This window comes from Rissa tridactyla, chromosome 6 (genome assembly GCF_028500815.1).
Source record: "Rissa tridactyla isolate bRisTri1 chromosome 6, bRisTri1.patW.cur.20221130, whole genome shotgun sequence".
NCBI lineage: Eukaryota > Metazoa > Chordata > Aves > Charadriiformes > Laridae > Rissa > Rissa tridactyla.
In genome coordinates this window covers 34,068,499-34,090,969 of record NC_071471.1, presented here as the reverse complement: position 1 = coordinate 34,090,969, position 22,471 = coordinate 34,068,499, and the positions used below count along the sequence as shown (strand labels likewise).

The window sequence follows — 22,471 nt, the reverse complement described above, 5'->3', positions numbered from 1 at the left end:
CCTTCGGTTTTAATAAAGCATAAAAGCTTAATAACTTGCTTAAAGGGAAACAGTTGTGTAACGCAAAGTAGTGGAACAAAAGTGCTTGTAGATATCTTGAAACTGTTGTGATAACATTCTGTGTTTTTGTTTTGTTACTAGTTCTGGACTGCTAGCCTTAGGAAAGCCCTTGGACAGAGAGAGCACTGATCGCTATATTCTGATTGTTACAGCCTCGGATGGCAGACCAGATGGGGTGAGTTTCCTGGCAAAGTTTAAGAATATGGGCTGTTACAATATGTAGTTAGGCACTTGAAGTAGTCTAACTGGAGTGTCTTTTATATGGGTCTTGACCAAGTATATCTGTAATCTGCAACAATTTTCCTTTATCTCCGGAAGGATTGTGTAGATAAAGCCTTTGTATCACTGGGGTAATGTCCTTTGATCTTGAAACAAAGTGACTTTACTGCTGCTTCTGCCTTTTGGTTATTCTTCAACAAGAACCGATGCAGTCAAGGTTTTGCCGTATTCAGATATGTGCGTCTTCTTACTGTTTCTTCTCCATGCTATTAAATAACCAGTCTTCCTTCTTACCTTCTAAAGATCAGCTATCTGGGCAGCTGTATTATGGATTTGTACTTTATCTAGTCAAATGCATTGTGCACTTTTCACAATTGACAGATGAAAGCACTGTCCAGCTTCAATTTTTTTAAGCTCAAAAAAAAAAAATCTGGAAAAGTGTCCATGGCTCTTCTCTTAAGAAAATAAAACTTTTTTATCAGGAGGTATTTCTAAGTCTTCTGTGTTTGCACTGATCAGGCGTGCACGGACCCGACAATCAAACCAACACACTGCTCACATTTGTGCTTAGTGTAACAAAATTGTGGTTTTCAATTTCCATATTAATTGGAGGGCGATTTAATGTTATGTATTTATTTATCAAGCAGAGGCAGTAGAATTAGTTTTTCTGAAAGTTTGCAGCAATCCCGGCAGGGGGAATTTACTGCAGTTGGATTGTGTGAGGTAAATGGGAGTGCAGCAGTTCTGCTGTGGACTTGTGCCATGGAATGATAGCGTAGGTGGAGGAAAAGTATCTATGTATTGGACCTTGAAATTACAGTGTATAAGGGCAGATCTAGAATAATATATGCACATTATCCGAGCTGTTCTAGGAGGCAGTGTTCAGCTTTGAGATTGAAACAGAGAAACCTTTGACAGCTTGCTATGGAGCAGTCACGAAAGCTCTGTGGTTTGAACCCTTCCCTACCCTGTCTTCACCACAGCAGAAGAAAATCTTATGTATTATTTCTGTCGTATGCTCTTTTCCCTATTTTAGCTTCTTCAGTGTATAAGGTTTGCCTTCCTGCTCAGTATTTACTTAGATTTTTTTTTTTTCCCCAAAAGTATTGACAAAGTTTTGGGGCCTTTATACAATTCTGTGGCAATATGGAATAACTATAACAGAGCCTACACCTTTGCCATTAAAAATCTGGTTACCATTATCTTCAGTAATTCATCTTAATACTTGTAATTTTGTTACTTGTGAACTGCTCTCCACTCCTGATAACTATGAGCTCAGTTGTTTTCATCTCTAACTTCCAGCTGTGAAACGTGAAGATTCAAATAAAAGACTTGCATTCTGTTTCAGACTATGTTATGCTGCTACCTGGGGCATAGAAAGGCTACTGAAAAGATGTTTCCTCTTCCTTTCATCTAAAGATTCATTGTCTTCGTCCTGGAACTTAGCTGGATATGTGATCCATTTTAACACTCAGAAGATAACAGTTACTTTTTAAATAGAAATCCACTTAATTGTGGCATGCTCCTTAACATAAAATCGTTGTATGTAGGGTGAGATATGGCTTTTGAAGCTCAACTGTGTAAAAACCACCAAAAATGAAGTGCGGAGGACTTTGTTAGCATTGTCTCTGAATGATACTGATGTAGGGTGGACTGCCTGTTGCAGCAGAAGTCATTGGTGCTTCAGTCTGCGAGCACTTCAGTAGCCAGGCTGGAGCAAGAAGTGGCCCTGTCATTGGGGGAATGGACTGTCCTATTCTTCATGCATTGCCTAGCCCAGTGAAGACAGGGCTAGCGGTTTCTCCAGGTGTTTTAATACAAATAAAACAGTAGCATTCTCAAAAGTAATTGGAACAATATGCAAATTTCAAGGATTTTTTTAGTGGTTTTTTTTTTTTTTTTTTTAGTTACAGTATCAAGAGTATCCTACAAGGAAATTAAATAATTAGAGCCCGAAGAACTGTTGTAACATCAATGAAAGGTATTTGTGGTTTCCCAGCGCTGGCACATAAAACTCATCATTTCTCAATAAGCATAGCAGTTCTTACTGGTACAGCAGGTGCTTGACAAGCCGAAAGATGAGCAAAACAGCAGCAGGTCACTTGACTTCTTGGTACTGAATGCTCTTGATGGATGGTGTTGTCATGTTGTTGCTGCTGTAATGACAACATACACTTAAAAATCCACTTCCCTTTTATCTTATAATCTGCTTTCTTCCCTTAATACCATACAGGTTCTGTCATGGAGTTTTGTTCCTGCAGGTGTGCGTGTTAATTGTCCTCATAATGAAATGTAGTCACACTCTCTAGCTTGTGTGCGTTCTCTTTACTGCTCCTTGCTTTGGAGTCCTCATCACTCTCTCTTAACCTGGCTGGAGCTGTTTTCTTCTGTTACGATACTTTTTGCCAGCGGTGGGGCAACTTTCTTCTTAAAATTGGCCAGCAGTGTGGCTGGCGACTGCCCTTGCACCCTAAGCCTCTGGTGGCAGTAGATGAAGGTTAGGACTTGGCCTGGTTTGCCAGCATCACGAATGAGGCTGTATAAGTTTTTCGGCTTTTATTTTACAAATAGATGAAACAGGGCAGCTCAACCCATTAAATCTCTATGCCTTTCCCGTGCCAGGAAACAGTGGTTTTGACTAATTTGCCAGGCTTCCTTGCATCTTTGCAGAATTGCTTTGATTTGCAGCTCATTTCGACTTTGCTATTTGACAGGCTCCTCCTGGGTCAGGGACTCATTTAAAATTGCTAGCTGGTAAGATGGCAAACTATTCTAAGGGTATGGATGTTTATTTCAGTAAGTCAGTGAAATTTCATGGAGGACCTTTTCTTTTTAACTAGTTTCTATCAGAAAGCAATGGTGTCTCATTAGGGAAAAAAAAATATAAAACCCCTACAATTACAAAACTACGGCTCCCCAAATAATTCACCATCCACTTGTCATCAAGCTTTGCTTTTTGGAACAATTCGATTAGTGCCTACAGAAAACCGGTTATCCGATTGAAGAACTTGTTTCAGTTTCCCTAAACTCACAAAGTTAATTCCACAGGCAGGTACAACTTAACTAAAATGACGTTAACATATTTTAGCTGGTAACATATAAAAATTGATTTCTTTCCATCCAACAGTGGGCTGTTTGGAAACCAGCTATTAGAGTCAAATATACTTAAAATAAGCTTTTGTATTCTGTACAGCCTTTTCTGTATTTGCTTGTTTCTGTAAAATTTGAAAGGCATTTAAGGGAAAAGACTATTACTGTGGGGGGTTTTTTTGGGGGGGGGGGAGGGGGGTGGTGGTGGTGACTTTTTAAAAACTTTTTTTAACTAGAGCTTTCCTCTTCAGTTACAACATGAAAATACAGCGTTTGGTCATTTTAGTAGTTAGGTTTTATGGACAACAGTCGTAAGATTGCAGGATAATTCAGGTTGCATGGCATCTCAAGAGGTGATGTAGTTCGAGCCTGTTCTCAAGCACAGACAGCTGTGGTTGCACTGACCATTTAACTATGGAGCAGGTTATTTAATTCCACAGCCTTCAAGTATAAAGATGTATAAAAAGCCATGTGAGTACTCTTACATACTGGAAAAAATAAAACGTTTTTGTTGGTGTTTCATACGGATCTGAGAAAGTTCAGTCTTTGTGATTTCAGCCAGTGAACTTGCTTAGAAACTGTGAACGGCACTCAAGACATTTCAATATCGATAATATTTTTCAGCTAAATTCTGTTGTGAATAAAGATTTTTAACCATTATAACATAGGTTTCAAAGAGGCGTAACTTCAGCTCTTTTAATTATTAATAATAGTGTATAAAGTACTGCATTTTAGATGGAGTACTTCAGATGGGAAATGTTGCTGTGCTTTCAAATTGTTGAAGCTTTCAGAAAATTTATCCCACGCTGCTTAAATAGTTGTCTGTCTCAAGGTGATGACTCTCTTGTCTCTTCAACATTGTTCTCTTAAAACTAAGAATGTTTTTCTCCATAGAGATAAGTAAGGCTCGTTGTGAAGCCTGTATTTCAGTATCGAGTCAGCAGTCTCTGGGATCAGCTCACCTGAAGGAAACAGAAAGAAAGGGCCAGAAAGATTTAGCATCTTTCCTGTCTTTAACACTGGTCCAGTTCACTCACTGATTGCCATCTCCAGGCCTGACAAGAGTCTTCTTTGGCCTGGGAAGACATGCCAAAATGGATCTTTTTCCCCACTTTTGGCACCTCCAGGAGCTCAGAGGTCAGCACATTGGGCACAGGACACTTCCAGAAGGGATCACCCTTCTGCTTTGGTACAGCACCTCCAGCCCCAGTCTCCTGGGGGGCAATGTTTCCTCTGGATGCCTTTCCCGTAATCATAGCGGTATGAATCATTACCTTTCCAAACCCACAAGTTACCAGATTCCTGATCTTCTAGGGACTGACGCTCTTCCCACACTCTGCTGTAAACCCCATGAGATACTGGCCTAGTACACAGTATACAATACAGCATTGGCCCTCCTTTTTTACCTGCAATGTTCTCTATCTGTTTTGTGACAGAAAACTAACTGTTCCCCATCATCATCCATGAAGTCTTTTGAACACATTTTTGCATTTGAAAAGGCTGTGGTCCCACGCACCTTAAATTTTTGGTGGTTTAATGGAAGTTTTTTTCCTGCTCGTTTTCCTGTGTCGTTAATAAAGGGTCAAAGAGACTTTTAACAATGTCGCTATGGCACTAAGTAGTTGAGGTTTCTGTATTCTAAGCCCCAAGGCTTATTTAACTGCCTAATGTTGTGCGGTGACAGCCACATTGACGCCTTTTGACTTTTGGGGACTGCTTATTCCATCAAAATTAATACAGACCTACTTATGCCTTCACCAAGCAATATGGCTTTCCATTTAGCCGCGTGGCCTGGCTGACACCATTTCATCACTTTTGCATGCCTTATAATGCTCTTGATTGTTTAAAATGCTTGACTATGCTTCCCAAGTTATTGTTGGTCTGATTTATAACCTGGAGCATTAACAGGCTTGTGGTTTTTCTCTGACCTTGGAATAACGTGACCTACCACCCATCACTGTTAACAATATGACACAACAAACAATTAAGTCCACATTAATTGAGTAGTCAGGAAAATATTTTTATTTCCCTAGTAATGAGACTTAGTTGTAGATGGGCAGAAGAATGACGCGAACGAAAAAACATGTCGAGCTCAAATTGTTTTCACGAATGATAGTGTTTGGATGGGATTTCAAAGCAAGAATTTGTGTCTTTGCATTTTGGAGGGAGAAGTTAGAAATAAATATGCATGACTTTTGTTAGAAGAAAGAAAAAGACTTCTGTGCTATTTATTTTTGGCTTGTGTGAGTGTATTTGTCAGTCCATTTATATAGATAAAACAGGAAGCTCCATTGTGTTGTCTTAGTGTGTATGGTGTGATTTAAGCAGAATTCAAACCTCCAAATACAGATGCCTAGTCTTGAAAATATTCACCCAGCGCTTCAGAAATGTGCTTCTGCCCAAGTCTTTGCAAAAGTGAGCAGCTCAGTGCCTAGCTTACAAAGCCATTTGGGAACTAGTAATTAGGTATTCTTAAAAATTGTCAGTCATCCAGGAGGGCTGTTCTCAACCTTCCAGGCAGCTACAGCCTTCCTGCAGGAGAGCAACAACATTGATGTCCCTTGTCACGCTCACTTTGTGGCACCCAGAAAATACTGATGAAGGTTCATATTCTCTTCTAGGTCTTAGAAGACTCAAGGTTTACTTAACCTGCTTTCCCAGAGTGTGTCTTAACCACCAGGCCACTGAACTACTTTGGAAGTCCAGAAATAGCTGTTGTCCGTCTGCTTTTTTGAAGTTGTGCTGTTCAATCTGAGATTTGCTGGTAGGAAAGATCAGAGGCGACCTAGCTTTGGGAGGGTTTGATCTTGCCTGTTAATCTCAGACTGTGACCATTTCTTCTGCAAAGAACACTTCATGGAAAAAAATGGAGTAATTTTAGCATTGCAGACCCCAAAACTGATTTGGAGCCATGTTTCCTGAGGAGACAGAGGCACCATCAGGCAACCCTTAGAAAGGCATCTGAAAGAGAACCGTTTTCTTGGTTGTCTGGGCTGGCCCAGAGCATCTGGGTGCCAAATTGGGATTGAATTGGCATTTTTAAAGACATGTTAAATATTTTTCTGTGCTTTCTATATGTGGTTCTGGGTACCCAGCACTGGATTCCAAATTCCACTGCGATGTCTGGTGCATAAAAGTGAGACGCTGCAATGTTCAACCTTTAAGTGTGGTTAAAACCTTCAAGGATTTGCAACGTACTCAGTACAGGAGCTTAAATCAGTGGGGCTTAGAATTTAGAAGCTCTGAAAACCATATTCCTGGCTGCAGTTAGGCTTAGTGTAAGTTAGACTTCGGTATTTCAGTCGTCTTAGAAGATCATTAATAATTTAGAGCATCTATCTCCCATGACACTTGAATAAATTACTTTCCTTAAAGCAAACAGGTAGCACTAGATCAAGGTAATTTAGACAAAGATTTACTGCTTGAGCTGCGTACAGAGAATTAATTAACTACAGTAAATTTTCTGTTACTCCTGTAAATATTACTTATATCTGCTCCACATCAGTTCCATTATCTATCAAGATTAACCATGCGTGCCTCTTTTGGTAAATACTCACTGAACAGAGATTTTGTGTACAAAGAGGCTTGTATTGAAAAAGGCTTCTACTTAACTGACCTTTTTGTAAACTGTAAAACAAGATTGCCCAAAAAAATATAATCAATGTCATCCGTTCATACTGTGGAACTTTAATGCTACCTTAATGCAGCACGTTTATTTTGATCTGTTGGTGCAGTGGGAAGGAATAGTTCTTAGATACATGAAAAGGAATGATATAAACAGATAAATGATTTTGTACTTCCTCCTCTAAAGAACTCATCCTCGAATTATTTTCTTTTCAAGATTACAAACTGTAACTAAAGAGAAACACTGCCTATTGCTATTTCCCTGAAAAGTTACGTACTTCACATGAGAAAGCCTTAAAGAATCCAGCTGATCTGTACATTTCAGTTTACACGAGAAGAATTTGTCCAGCCAGATTTCCCCTTCTGTGAGAGAAGGCTTTTCTCCATGCCTTGGCATCTCCGTGCACCCTCTGTTATTAGGGCAAGTTTTAGGAGACTCCCAAACTGAATTCCTCATAAAGGCCCAATATTCGTCATAAAGGCTTTGATTTCAAATGCTAAGAGGGAAGGGATGATTTAAGTAATCCTCATAAACAAAAAGATTCATCACAGTTTTCAATCAAAGATTTTAAGCAGATTGTAATTCCGTTTTGAAAGATGACTTCAATTATTTTAAGGTGAGAAACAGTTCTGCACCAAGGATTATTGAAGCATTTTGTATGCCAAAATAAATAAGCTGAAGGAGAACCATGTTAAAATAGATCTTGCAGGAGAGTTCACAATAGCAGTAATGTATAGTGTAACACTGAGTATGCGTTATGTTACTGTGTATATTCCATAATAGCACAGTCTTGACAGTAAATACCATGGCCATGAATTCTAGTTAGACTGGAAAGCATAAGTTGGGCAGACTTTTTCAGCCAGGACTGTATGTGCAAAGAGAGCTCAAAAGCAGACACCTCTTAAAGCTCCTTGCCTTCAACCCCTCTGTAGCTGAGTGTGCCTCTCAGACGGGTCTTGCAGGTTAGAGAAACCTCTGTTCCTTTTATAACAGCAGCGCGGTCTCCAGTATATCGATAACCCATGCAGGAATGCTAGGCGAGTTGCAGCTGAAGGCTCTGGCAGTCCATGTTCCTCACTTGTTCTGAAATTCTCAGGTTTGGTTTATGGTATAAAGACATTGGTAATTGCCACAGCTTTATTTATTTGTGAGTAAGACACTGAATCCTGAGCTTTTCATTTAGATGCAGACCAATTTTTCCGCATCTTTGTCCCTGCTGGGCTGCATGGCAAACACAGGCTACTTTGTACGTTAGCCTCCAACTGTGGTAGGTGATGCGTAGCACACAGGATGCTCTAAATTTGGGTTGTTTAGCCTGAACCATGTAGCTTGGGATGTACGCTACCAGCTACTGCTGGTTCATCCCATAGAAACAGCAATGTTTCATTCCTGTAATACTGAGATGCTTTTCAGCTGCTCGGAGCGCAGATCAATACTCTTCCTCAAATAGACACGCAGGCTTATAGCCCTGGCCGTTACATGGCTAGTGAGCGGCATAAGCGTGGAGACCTCTCCCATCAGTCCCATCCATTTGTCAAGGACATTTCGTCAATGTAAAATCATAGAATTGTCAGGGTTGGAAGGGACCTTAAAGATCATCTAGTTCCAACCCCCCTGCCCTGGGCAGGGACACCTCCCACTAAATCAGGTTGCTCAGAGCCCCGTCCAGCCTGGCCTTAAAAACTTCCAGGGATGGGGCGTCCACCACCTCTCTGGGCAACCTGTTCCAGTGTCTCACCACCCTCATGGTGAAGAACTTCTTCCTAACATCCGATCTGAATTGTCCCATCTCTAGTTTTAATCCATTCCCTCTAGTCCTACCACTACCCGACATCCTAAAAAGTCCCTCACCAGCTTTCTTGTAGCCCCCTTAAGATACTGGTAGGCCGCTCTAAGGTCTCCTCGGAGCCTTCTTTTCTCCAGACTGAGCAACCCCAACTGTCTCAGTCTCTCCTCATAGGAGAGGTGCTCCAGCCCTCTGATCATCCTCGTGGCCCTTCTCTGGACACGCTCCAGCACGTCTGTATCTTTCTTGTAGTAGGGGCTCCAGAATTGGATGCAGTACTCCAGGTGGCGTCTCATGAGAGAGGAGTAGAGGGGGAGAATCACCTCCCTCGACCTGCTGGCCATGCTTCTCCTGATGCAGCCCAGGATACAATTGGCTTCCTGGGCTGCTAGTGCACACTGACAGCTCATGATTTTCTCTTCCTTTCCCACTGAAGTTCTCATCTTTTTTATTTTCTTTTGGGATGTGTGAGGTTTTGGTTTTGGAGGGTTTCCTTTGGGGATTTGTATTTGTGTATTTGACAGCTTTTCTCTTTATCTCCTCCCCAGGCTTTTTCTGATCTTTTTTCATTAATGAAATTATTGACAAGCTCCAGCCTTGTCTTTCCCTTCAGCCTCAGTCTCTTCTCTCTCCTAAATTTCTTTGCAGTCCAGCTGGCTACTTCTTTATAACTTGGAGGGATGTAGAGGGTCGATAGATACGGCTTTTAAAGTTCTCATGCCCTGCACTGGAAGGAAACAAGGTCTGAAAATACCTGAGGCTTGCAGCCTTGCTGATAGGAACAGACCGGAAAAAAGTAACATGGTCCCCTTCCCCATGGCCTGGTGGATGTGGTTTATGCAGCTTCTCTGCATTCAAAAAGGTTAGTGACCAAGGCCGTAACCAGTTGTGCACATTTAGCCATCATTTTTTCTGACTTTGGCGCTTGATTGTCATCCTCCGTTACCAGCCGTTATTAGATTCCCGTTAGCAACGTCACTCTTCAGGCTGTCACTCTCCTGGAGCGCTGAGCTTGGACAGCATGGCAGTTTACCTGTTCTGTAGTTCATGTGTATTTGATTCTGGTCCTTATCACTCCCAGTATTTTAAGATCTGAGCAGCTGTTTCCTCTACTTGGTAAAGAATAGCTCTTGTTTTGGATATCATCATTTAAGTGTCATTTTCTTGAATTGACTATAGACAAGTCCTGATACGTAGATCAGAAGCATTACTTACAGTTTCTTTTTCGATGAAATAAGGCCTTGGGCTTTCCCTCAGATGTTATTATTTGCAAACTAGTTATATCTAGAGTTGATAGCGTTTGTCTTAGAGTTTGTCTAAATTAATAAACTTGCTTGACATTAGAGCTAAGAATGTTTCCTCTCCAAGGCGTAGAATGCTCTCATCAATTCCCAACTTCAATTTAAATGGCAGGGTACAAATAAAATAAGTCAGGAGTGAAATTTCCTTCAAATTTATCTTCCATAACATTTGTCAGACCCTGGCATGCTTAGGACAAAAGATATTTGTGGAGGCGATGTAAATGTTACAGTTATTGCTAAGGGAAGAATTATATATGTAAGAACTATTTTAGTGGCCCTAAGAAAACTATAAATTGCAGCTGTTGATCTTTTGTTTGACTTATGTTTATTATAAAAGAGAAGTAAACACAGTTAGCTTCAGTAATAAATAGGAAACGCCTGATGCGAGGCTCTACTACTTTTTTCCCCTGCGTGAATTTCTGGTAATAGCTTCAACTCTCATTTCTGAACCATACTTGACAAATCTTTAGTAGAAATGCCTAGTTTTAAAGCAGCCAAGGCAGTTCTTTAGGTATTCTTAACTGTATTATCTTGGTATTTGCACAAGGAGTATCCATTCAGTTGATACACAAAACCGGTTGTGAACTAGGTGTCTCTCATTACTTTGGGGAACCACTCAAGTTTGTTTTGAGACTTTTAGTGGTAATTAAACATATGGCAAGAGCTTTAGCAAAACAGCAGCTCTGTTTCATGAGAGCACGCTGTTTTACTCTCTCTCTTAGGATTCTCTACAAAACGCTCCAACTTTTCACAATTCCTTAAGAAATCTGTGATACTATTTGCTTTCATTCTGAAGTATGTAATGAACAAAATAGCATGTATACAATCAAGTGGGAGAATTAAAAGATTATATTGGCAACTGATTTTCTTCAAATATCATCTTTTTCTCTATTTGTTTTCCCCAGGCTTTGCAAGGAAAAATTTGCTTTGTGCTGCTGGTAGTTGTAAGCATTGTCTCTTAATTTTAGTCTGCCAAATGCAGGTCACCTGGCAGGGGTGCGAGACTAGAGCCAAACGAAGAGGACAGTAATGTTGTAGGGAGCTGGGACATGGGTTCCAGATATATGTTACAGCACTTGGAAGTATGAGAACCAGTGAATGAAGAGAAATTAAATCTTTTTTTCTAATCTTGAGACTATGAGATGTGGAAATAGAGCTCTTTCCCCACACAAGACAAGAAAGCTGGCTTTGCAGAAATAAATGGGCACCCAATCAGAATTTGTCATTAAGTATAACTTTTGCTGCTTTGGTAGTCAAAGGCGAGAATTACTCTTGTAGTTCCTCACGCTCTTCATTAATGATTTAAAAATTCCAATGTGATGAGTTGTGACAAAGTTAAAAGCATCACCACCTCTCCATCTGTCTGCTGGAGGTTTCCTTGGCGGAAAAACTTAAGCTAGTGACAAAGAAAATGAAGTGCCGTTTACGTGACAGTGGGAGCAGCTGCCACTACCTGCAGTTGAAAATGGTAATGAGAAATTATAGGCTTCTCTAACAGTATGAGAAACTGAGCTTCATACACAATATAGCAACACTTTCTCAGTGTGTTTCCTTTTATCCTCTCCGCGGGGCGCCTTTTATCCTCAGAGCATGCATTCACTACCTGTGGTCCTTCTCGCCTGTTGACTAGCATGCCAGGTAGTTAACTTGGCTGCTGTAGGAACGGCCATGACCCATAGTCTACTTGGCTTTCTTCTTTTCTGTTCCAGTGACAGACTGAAAAAAGGTTATGGCTAGCCCTGAACATAACTTCTAAGCAATGATTATTTAGCCAATGTGATTTTAGTGTTGCTGGTGACTTTCTACATTATCCACAGGACGGATGATCATGATGTTACCAATACTGCCCTGTACTGCAGTTGTGAATAAGCTGCTGTCATTTATTCTAGTTGTCTAATAAAGGCCATTTCAGAACAGCATGTCGGTCTTAAGCTCTCTGCAAGCCACAGCTTAAGCAAATCTTTGGAGCCATCTAATGGGGATATAAAAATGTTGATTTTATTTAATCATCTTTGATTATAGCAGTTTCTGATGCTAATGGCAGAACTCCTGCTTTATGCATCTCAAAGAAAGGAAGGTAGGCAACTGACTACCACTTTGTATAAAAGGTTGGCATTGCTCTGTCAGTGGGATATTCTTTCTCAGTTTCAGAGTTTGTTGTTACTGATTTGAAGGAAGAGAACACCAGGGCATTGCTGCTAACCCAGAGCTTGTTACGAATGCTCCTCTTGGTGATCCTGCCACTGAATGTATCCACTTTTGATAGTTTGGTATGTTGGAACTAATATAACAATGAGGATATTATTTGAAATGTTGGTCTTCTTACAGGATCTTATTTTAGTACCCCTGGAAGTTTAGGAAGAAAAGAAAACTTAATTTTATAAAATAATTTTCCTGTTTGGCGTGTCGATAAAATACCATTCCTTTGCAAAAATACTGCTTTTTAAATTCATGAGTGAAAGTTTAAGTATGACTTGAGACTCTATAACAAGTGGAGCACTGTCCTGTGTGGCCATGCTGGCTGGCAGGTGGGATGCTTAAGGGGAATACAAGTATTGCTATCAATTTGAAAAATACTAAAATTCTTAGGTAACTGAAGAGTTGGGAAGCAATTCCAAATGTCTGTTCCCCTACCTCCTCCCTCTCTTCCTTCTTATAAAATCCCCACAAACTTTCTTTTTTTTCTTGCAAAACTAAGCCAAGCAAAAACTCTGCAATTTTTCCAATTCTTGTTAGTCCGGGGATTTAGTCTGACCTGGGATCCCTCAGCACCAATGACAGTTCCTACCGTATGTCGCAGAATAACCTGAAGAATCACTCAAGAAAGCTTTTAGCCATCATATGCATAAGTCAGGCTGGTAGTTGTTTTATTGCTTTTTTCGGGTAACTCCTATCTAATGACAAAAAGGCGTCAGACTTGATTCTTCATGTTCTTATCCAGGACGTGCTGAGAGCAGGTTCCCAGTACCTGTCTACAGTGTGAAAACAAGCTCGAGCACAGTGGATAGGAAACACTTTTGCTTCATCATGCTGAAATGCTCTCATTTTGGTCCTAGTGGGAAGAAGCTACTGCTTGTGCCCAAGTCTGAACCTCTCTTGTTTCAGTTTACATCCATTTTTTCTGCTGAGTATGTAGGTCTTATGAGGGCTGATGAGAGGGGACAGTCCCCTTCTTGGGTCTCCAGGCTGGTCCCCTGTCCGCACAGCCCAGGAGCTGCTGTCGCATGTTGCTGCCAAGGGCACGCAGCTGCTCCTGCTCCACTCGCTGTTTGACAATACTCACAGGCCTTTCCCGCAGAGCTGCTGCCGGCCAGGGCCCCTGCCGAGGGCTCTTTCCTCCTCAGGGCAGGACTGGGCTTTTGTCCTTGCTGAATGTCACGGGGTTCCATGTCTCAGCCGGCTGAGGTCCTTCTGAACGGCAGCCCTGTCCTCCAGCATATTGGCTGTTACCCCCAGCTTGATGTCGCCTGCAAACTTAAGGAGACTGTGCTTTGTTACCTCCTCTAAATCATTGATAAAGATGTTAGAAAGGATCTTAAAATTCACCTTAAAATCCAGGTTGTATTAAGCAGAGCGCAGCCTTCCCTGCTGCCGCCACTGTCTGCTTTTAGGAGAAACCTGAGTTTCCTTTGATATGTCTTCAAATGACCCCTTCTAGACTCATTCCAGTTTTTCAGTAAGCTCTGTATTTCTAATAATATTATAATGATTGGGTTTCAAGAAGGCTTGAAGGCAAGAAAAGTTCCCTTTTTTGTTCAAGATGTAAAAGTATTGCTGCAGGGTCATGTTGTTAATAGCATGCTTGCAGAGCAGAGAGTTGCTTGGCTTTAGAAGAACACTGCTGTTTAGGAGAAGTGCTCATAGGAGTCCCTTGTAACGTGTTGCTACGTTTATTTAAAAAAAGTATGTGAGCCCCTCCCCACTGGCACGCACTTACGGCCAAAAGCTAGATGTGTAAGTAATTCACAACAGTGATTTGACTTCCAGCACTTGATTCAGAAGTTACCGGATGCAAAGCCGGGTTCTGGCGGCTGCTCTGAGAGCTGCTGGGGGTTGGTTCAGCAGCGGCAGGAGTAACCACGCTGCAGATTATCAGGCACATCCCATTAAAATTCTCCTGAATGGAAATGTTTTTCAAAATGAGAAGTACTCACTGTCTTAAACCAGTGTTTTTTATGACATATTTCTCTCAGTTTATTAAATCTAGGAGTTTTTATTACCCTATATTCTGTAAAATCAAGTTAGCTTCAGGAGATTGATTTACATTCAGTGTGTGTTGCACATCATCACAGCAAACGTTCTGGACTGTGTTTTGTGTTGGCAACGAGGCATAAACTGTAAAGTGCATTTTCCTTATGTAAGTTGAACGTGAGAATGGCAGTTTCAGAAACCAGTAGCAAATAACTGAGCCTAAGCAAATATCATATATAATATAATTCTGTAATTCTGTGATTCTATGATAAGAAGCCAGCCTGAAAGCATCTTTTTGTTTGTTTGTTTCAAGATATTCTGTATTTGTTACTTTTTAAATATGAAGAAGTTATTGTATGTTGCTTATTGTGGAACAGATTTTCTTTCTGCATTTACCTCCGTACAAAAGCTGTAGAAAAACCCACTCTGAAAGAGCTGTCTGGTGCATGGATGTTATTTATGCCACTGGTGTGCGTTTGGGATCTGCCCCTTGCCGTGTGGGTATCAGGAGGGGTTGCCAAGGAAGGCTGCTGGCACAGGTAGCACCCCACTGAATGCCTGGGACCCTGCAAACGCACCAGCCAGATTCACAACCGGGAAGAGAGACGGCTGGCTCCAGTACTGGCAACTGGGCCCCTTGCCAAGCCTGAGGATTTGGAAGGTGAAGGAGATTGACCTGTTACAGGATCTCTCTGCAGAGAGTAAGTTATCAGATTGAACTGGCGCCACAGCAATGAAAGCGTGATCAAATGCTATTAAGATAGGGAGTAGGTTTTGAGTGCATTAGTTGTCCTTTGCAAGTGCTTTTCCCATGTGTCAGATACAAGGAGCTTGCCCCTTAATAGAAATTAGACGATATTCTGCATTTATTGTGGGCAGTTACTGCACGGAGCTGTGACGGTGTAAATCTGCTTGAGGTTTGTTCATGGGACATACTGCAGAAGGTGCTTCAGAAAAGATGCAGAATACCTTCAGACTTTTTGGTTGGTTTTTTAATGGAGGTTGTTCACAGGCTTTGCTATGAAACCTGTGAGGTGCCGCTTCCTAACAGATCGGTTAGTCTTGTGCCTAAAGCAAAGGGCTCTTTCAGGGGTGACATCCGCACTGTGTAAGTACTGTAACTGTAATTGTGAGCCAGCAATGTGCTCTTGTGACCAAGAAGGCCAATGGCATCCTGGGGTGCATCAAGAAGAGTGTGGCCAGCAGGTGGAGGGAGGTCATCCTCCCCCTCTGCTCTGCCCTGGGGTGGCCGCACCTGGAGCATTGTGTCCAGTTCTGGGCTCCCCGGTTCAAGAAGGACAGGGAACTGCTGGAGATGGTACTGCAGAGGGCTACCAAGATGATTAGGGGACTGGAACATGTCTCTTATGAAGAAAGGCTGAGGGATTTGTGTCTCTTCAGTCTGGAAAAAAGACAGCTGAGGGGGGGACCTTATCAACGCTTATAAATACTGAAAGAGTGGGTGTCAGGAGGATGGGGCCAGGCTCTTTTCGGTGGTGCCCAGGGACAGGACAAGAGGTAACGGGCACAAACTTGAGCATATGAAGTTCCACCTAAACACGAGGAGGAGCTTCTTTCCTCTGAGGGTGGCAGAGCCCTGGCACAGGCTGTCCAGAGAGGTGGTGGAGTCTCCGTCTCTGGAGACATTCCAAACCCGCCTGGACGCCTTCTTGTGCCACCTGCTCTGGGTGACCCTGCTCTGGCAGGGGGTTGGACTAGATGATCTCCAGAGGACCCTTCCAACCTCTACCATTCTGTGCAATGCCATATAGATTTCCCCCAGCATAGCTTGACACAAAGTAGCTCAGTATCAGAAGGCATCTAGATATGGCACAGGAAAGCCGATTTGATGCAGCGTTTGATTTTACACTGCGCTTCACAGCAGTAGTGGCTGCAGCATAAACATTGTTACAAATATTACTCTCACTGGGGGAAGAGTACAAAGCAGAGCCTGGACAGCCATCATTAGCAATCCGCAGCAATGAGGCATCAGTATTAAACTTCACGTGTGTCTCTTTCTACCATCTGTCTCCCTTAGAATACTTGTCTAACAGGCTGTATTTATAGAATAAGATAATTTTATTTTCCTTGCATGTGAACTGAATAAAACACTGAAAGAAGCCTTCATAGACAATGACCCAGTGTTCTAACACCAGGTCAGTCTCCCATGCCCTGCTCCACCTCTGCAGCAGCCTACACTGCAACTGTCGTGACAGATACCAATGCCTCTTGCTCCTGGGGAAGATGTTGTGGCCTCCCTGCGCTGTCTGCGCTCGTGCTTCTCTGTTCTTGCGATGAAAGGCTTCCCTCGTGTAAAACTACAATCTTCCTTACCGTGGGTTTTGCCCAATAGTGCTTCTCTTTTCCCTGGTGGATGAAGAGTACTGTTCATTCCTTCTCTTTGCAACTCGTGTCACTGGCCACAGAAACTTGCATTATTGGCCTCAGCTCTTCCATTGTTATATTTATAAGGTATAAAACAAAGGCATGGTTTCTATTGCTCTTGCCACAATGTTTAAATTCATGAGGCTCAAACTGAGGTATTTCACCTCAATGTGAAACTGTGAAACTTGAGAAATGGAGAAGTTAAGAGATGCCAATGCTTAGGCATATTCTGCAATAACTAACTGCGTGAAGTAGCTGGTGTTAACTGATGTATCTGTTTCTATTACAATCTTAAACTGTAATAAACCTGAAGCTACAATTCACAATGGTACTTGCTGCTCTGCTGGTTTGGAGTTTATGGAATCAAAATATCTCTGATAAGGTGTTAGCATTTGTCGAATTGATCTAAAATGCAATAATGTATAATTGCAATAATGTATTAAATACAACAATGTGGTGGTTTGCGTCTGAAATGCTTGGTATGTAGGAGCAGTGAAAAGAGGTCTGACTCAAACTGTGAAGATCTGCAAACAAAGTATTTCACTCTCCAATTGCTTTGATTTGGATAGAAAAATTCAGTAGGAAGCACAGACGTGTTTGCTGAAATTCTTTGTGTGTTAAATATAGTTAATTATGCTGTTCTCACTAGGCACCTCTCTGTTAAAGTTGATGTGCTAATGCGTAATAGCACGTCAGCGTGATGTGGGTGAAGGATGATGGAGATCGCTGAGCTCACCACAGAGCTGTGGTAGCATGATTGTGCCAGCTAAGAGGCTGACTAACCATCTGCGCTAATCATCACACTAGCATATTTTGGTTAGTAAAATCAGTAGTTTCTTTGCAAATTTGTAGTTCTGGCAAATTTTGGTATTTCTAGCCTTTTCCCCACTCAGAATGTAAGTTCTTACTTTCTTACTTCCTTACTTACTTCTTACATCCTTAAAAGACCATATAAGAAAAAAGATACCTGATGTCCTTTGTGCCTCTCCAATATGTTATTCAGTCTGGAGCCTGTTTTGTCTTATAAGAACTGTAAAAATATACTCTTCAAATGAATAATGCTTTCTCTTTCACAAAAACATGCGAAAAAGAAATCGATAATCTGTTTACCTGTGATTCTGTATTGATGGGTGTAATACACAGCAGTAAGGTTGCTGATGGGTTGTCATCTGTGGAATTGTAAAATGAAGGTAATTTGTTCATAATGTTATCTTTCTCTGTAGACCTCAACTGCTACTGTTAATATAGTGGTGACGGATGTAAATGACAACGGACCCATTTTTGATATGTTTCTACCTAAAAACCTATCCGTACAGGAAGAGGAAGCCAATGCTTTTGTTGGTCAAGTACGGGTAAGTTATTAACTGTGCAGAGTTAAATTCTTTATTACCCAAACTGTCCTGACTATTAGGAAAGAGCACAAAATAATTGTACCTTAGACAAACTCACATCAAAACGTCTTGGGTTTAAATGCAAAGTGTCTCTTGTCAGATGCATTTATGTTATCAAAGTCATCTTTTGGACTCTAAAATACAGAATTGATTTTCTTCTTTTCTATGCTTAATAGCCAAAAAGGCTTTTTCATTTAAAAATAGCTCTTAAAAAACTGTCTTTGAAGACACGCACCACTGTAAAAGCTTGCTGATAACAGATTTACGATGTTACAACATTATTGCCATGTTTTTATACTCTGATTTCTTTTAAAATATTTTTCTAAAATACTGAATGGGTGACGCATAAGTACATAAAGTTGTCATGCATATAGAAAATTTTAAGGCCATTAAAAGGAAAAACAGTTAAACTGTTGACTGAAATAATTGATTACGTGTCATAAAAACAGATGATGCTTGGGGTATTGTTAATTTGAGTGATTTGAAGCTGTGTAAATTTTTATAATGTGTATGGGTCTTCTGGACTACCGAATGCAGATTCAGTCACTTGAAACATATATCACTTTTTTTTGGTCAAAGTCAGTTTTTCCTAACATCAGGTGAAAGAAGAATGAATGAGGTGGGTTTTTTTGAACTAATAGTTTAGTGTGTTGTTTCATGCTTCCTTCAGTGATGAGTTAGCACAAAGGTTGGATGCAGTATGAGTTGTAGCTAAAAGATTAATTTGGGAGCATGTTTTTTCAGGAATTTTGGTGAAAAAACTGCCTTTCTTTCCAGTGGCAACCATATCAGTAGAAAATGGGAGCTCCTTAACTGTCGTATTAGCGGTACCTTCAGAGAATTGGACATTTTGGGTAGCGTGGGAACCATATCGGGTAGCATATAACCATAATAACCATGTTTCTTTCCAAATTCATATTATTCAGTAAGACATTCATCGGTGTTTCTTGTCTGTCATCTTTCTTGGTAATTTTGTGTTCTTTACGTGTGAAGTTCAGTTGTTTTCTGGTATTTCTAAATTGAAAAAATGCTTCTTTGGGATAGGTTTCTGTTTCTTTCCGATTTCATTACGTATTCACGAAGTTTGATTTCCTCCAAGTTATACTTTACATTTTGTAGGCTTTTTCAGTACAGTTTCATTTGCACTTATACTGAAGTGATTCTACATGTGTCTGTGCTCTCCTTGCTGTGTAACCTGGGATCATTAAAGGTGGGTACTGCTCGGAAGCTGGCCAAGCTCAGGTCTAATTTTCAAGGGAAATAACTTTTGTCAGCATTGATGAAGGTTACACTTTTCCTAAAGCTTAATTTTGTTACGCTAGACTGAAATATCAGCCACGTCAAAGGCTGTTTTGAAGCCTTGGACACACAGAAATCAGGATCCCTGCAACTAAGTCAGTTTCTGTAAATTGATAAATTATTGCTTTGGGTTTTGTCATTGTGTTCATCTTATGTGGTCATTTTTCATTTTGCATCCTAAAATGTAGGGACATGATATTTCAAATCAGTACAATATATCTTTAAAATCCATTTTGTATTTTGCTGGGTGCCCTCAAGGTGCAATAATCTTTTCAAACACTAGATTTGCTCTATTTTTAGCTTAGATGGGACTATAAAATAAAACAAGTCATTGCAACAGAACCTCTCTATCTTATAAATAAGTATAATTTCTAAATTGTATGGAAATGAAAATATTTAATGAAGCCTTGTGATAGCTTATTCCTGGTTGTGGAAAGGCAAAACTGGTTATATCATTTATTGTTGTGTTTATCACCAGTCCTAATTCCTGGTCTCTGGACGGAAAAAGCTTTCTCTTTATAGCACAAATACTGCATGTAGTTTCCACTGTTTCATAGTCGCAAATAGATAGTATAGCAGGGAGTGATGTTGGTATTTGGAATTTTTTTCTGGCTTCAGTGAGATTGGTGAAATAAGGATGATGAACATTTAGGTGTAGCTATGTTGTTTGAGGGTATTCTTGTTTAAAAACCCCCAGTAGCTTTTGTCGTGGTGTTGTGCTTCACAGTACATTAGAACCGCAGTAGGTCTGGGAGAGGTTTCTATGGGAATACATTTGGTATAGAGGCTGTAATGTGGTTAAAGTACAAAGACCTATTTTAGACGAAAATAGCCTGGTAAAAAAAGAAGGTAGCCCTTATTGTGTCTTGTGTTTCCACTACCAAGAACTAAGCCTCTGGCTGGCAAGCCCGATTTTCAGAGTGTCTTTCACTGTATTCATTTCCAACAGAAACCTGAAATCCACCAGAGTAAGCAGTGACATAGAGGATTGAAAAAAAAAAATAATAGACAAACAAAAATAAACAGGTTTTTGTGGTGTCCTTTTCCCTTTTGTATGTTGGCTTCAGGAAAAATATAGCAAGAGATTTTTATCTTAAGACTTAAGAATATATAGGCCCTGCTGCTCCTTAAGGCAGGGGACCTGGGCACGAAGGATATGTATGGAAAAGGTGCTCAACTACTTCGGTGCCTCGGGTTTTTTTAGTGGTAGGGTTTGGCGTCAGGATCATCAGCTGCCTGAGCCCAGTGTCAGTCTGGGGAAGGAAGGCACTACCCGCAGTAGAAGATGATAAAGTTATGGACTGTTTAAGGAAATAAGTCATAAGCAATGACCTGGCTGCTGAAGGATGAACGAAGCAACCTCCAGAGGTCCCTCCCAACGGAATTTATTTTATTTCTAATCAGCTTACTATTTGAATATATTTTATAGTGAAATCCATTATTTTATTCATGCAAGATCCACCCAAACCAATTATTACGTGGTTGGATTATTAGCAGCAGCTACTGTTATTTATTTTTTAAATTTATTTTTTTTTACAATTGGCCGCTGACATGGTAGTAATGCTGGTAAGTCTGGGTATATTTTCTATGATGTCAATAAGTAGAAAGGTAAAGCCATAACAAATTTATCAGTACCTTTATTAAAGTGTTAGAAATAGTCTAGATAACATGTGAAGAGCTGTTGGAATGTTTTTCCTATTCTTGACTGTCTACATGGGCTTTATCTTTCTTTCCTCTCCTGAGACTGCAAAGCTTCGTGTCTCTTGTCCGCTCATATGTTGTAAACAAGTGATGAATCCCATTCACACCCTCCGTTTTTCCCCCTCCCCTAATAAAGGTAAGGTTATAAGCAATTTGGGATATAAAACAATGAGGTCAAGCACTCCCATGAATAACTCTTGCCACAGACAAGAGATTTCTGTGCTCTACTTTGGTGTGAGTGGGAAAGTTGGGCTTAAAAAGGGATTCCCATAAGGGCTTCGGTAACGTTTGGGAATTAGTTTCCCAGGGAGAGGCAGAACAAGGGCGATGAAAGATTTTCTGGCAAAGGCAGGGGTTATTGGAGCAGGCAGTATTCCCCCTCTGAAGTGCGCTCGCCCTCTGCCACTCCGATAGCTCCTGCTCTGCCAGCTGGAGCTCCCAAAGGACCCGGTGTAGGAGTGGTGCCTGTGGGGATTCGAGGAGCATACTGAAGATTAAAAGAACAAAAGCTAGAAAGAATAAGGCTAAAAGTATAGCGGATGTATTTCAAATCCCTTTTATTTTACACAGTGTTGTCTAAATTGGAGCAGTCGGAAGTGTGTTAGATTCCCTGCTGTTCTTTCATGTCTGATCATGGGGATCCCCCAGCAAGACAGGAGGAGAATTGCCAAACGAAGTTCTCTACAAAGGACCAACAGGAAAGAAAAAGCTTCAAATGGGAAACTTGAAAATGAAATTCGGGCACCTTATTGCCTGTTGCAGTCTAAACCAGCTGAGGTCCTGCCGAAGACGGGGTGTCTGAATGATTTCCATTGTACAGTGTGCTGTTTATCAACACCAGGTGCATAGGGGGTAAAAAAGTGGAAGGAAATTTACATGGGGATCGATGTATCGACTGTAAAATCTGCAAAAGGTCTGCATTTTTCTTCAGTAAAAGACAGTCCTGAGTAGTTTGTTACAGACTTTAAAAATGCAGTCTGTGGTTGAATAAGAAGCTGTTGACCTGATGGGGCCCAGGAGAGGAAACAAACCACTTGGCTGAAGTTTTTATTCATCTGTTTCCTATATTTACCCAGATTCTTTCACACACACACATCATTTGTTTCTTGTAGGCATATTTTTGTGTCACTGATCAGCACAGTTTGACATCTCCAACATGAACATGTTGGTATCAAGGGGAGGTAGGGACATGAAAGGGAATGAGAAGGAAAATACGGGCAGTGGACAAGCCAACCCCTAATCAGATGTTCAAGTGTCACTGGACCTTAGATCTTCCCTAAAATGGCGACAGTATAAATAAACTCCACTAATGAAAGCGGTTTGTAAACAGTGTGTGTAATACCTCTGTCATCTGCTGCTTTTTTTAAATGAGAGAAGAAATCATGGAATCACGGAATTTTTCAGAGTTGGAAGGGACCTCTAG

The 22,471-nt window shown here is 40.8% G+C and overlaps 1 protein-coding gene across 17 annotated transcripts in view; it reads left to right on the top strand.

Annotated features, from left to right (window-relative positions):
• Positions 1-22,471, top strand: part of PCDH15 (protocadherin related 15) — an 827,643-nt gene that overhangs the window by 664,483 nt on the left and 140,689 nt on the right. For all 17 annotated transcript variants that reach the window (XM_054204839.1, XM_054204838.1, XM_054204854.1 and 14 more), the window contains 2 exons: positions 142-235; positions 17,881-18,009. In XM_054204839.1, the coding sequence (XP_054060814.1) occupies positions 142-235; positions 17,881-18,009 (223 nt within the window). The remainder of the gene's footprint in view (positions 1-141; positions 236-17,880; positions 18,010-22,471) is intronic.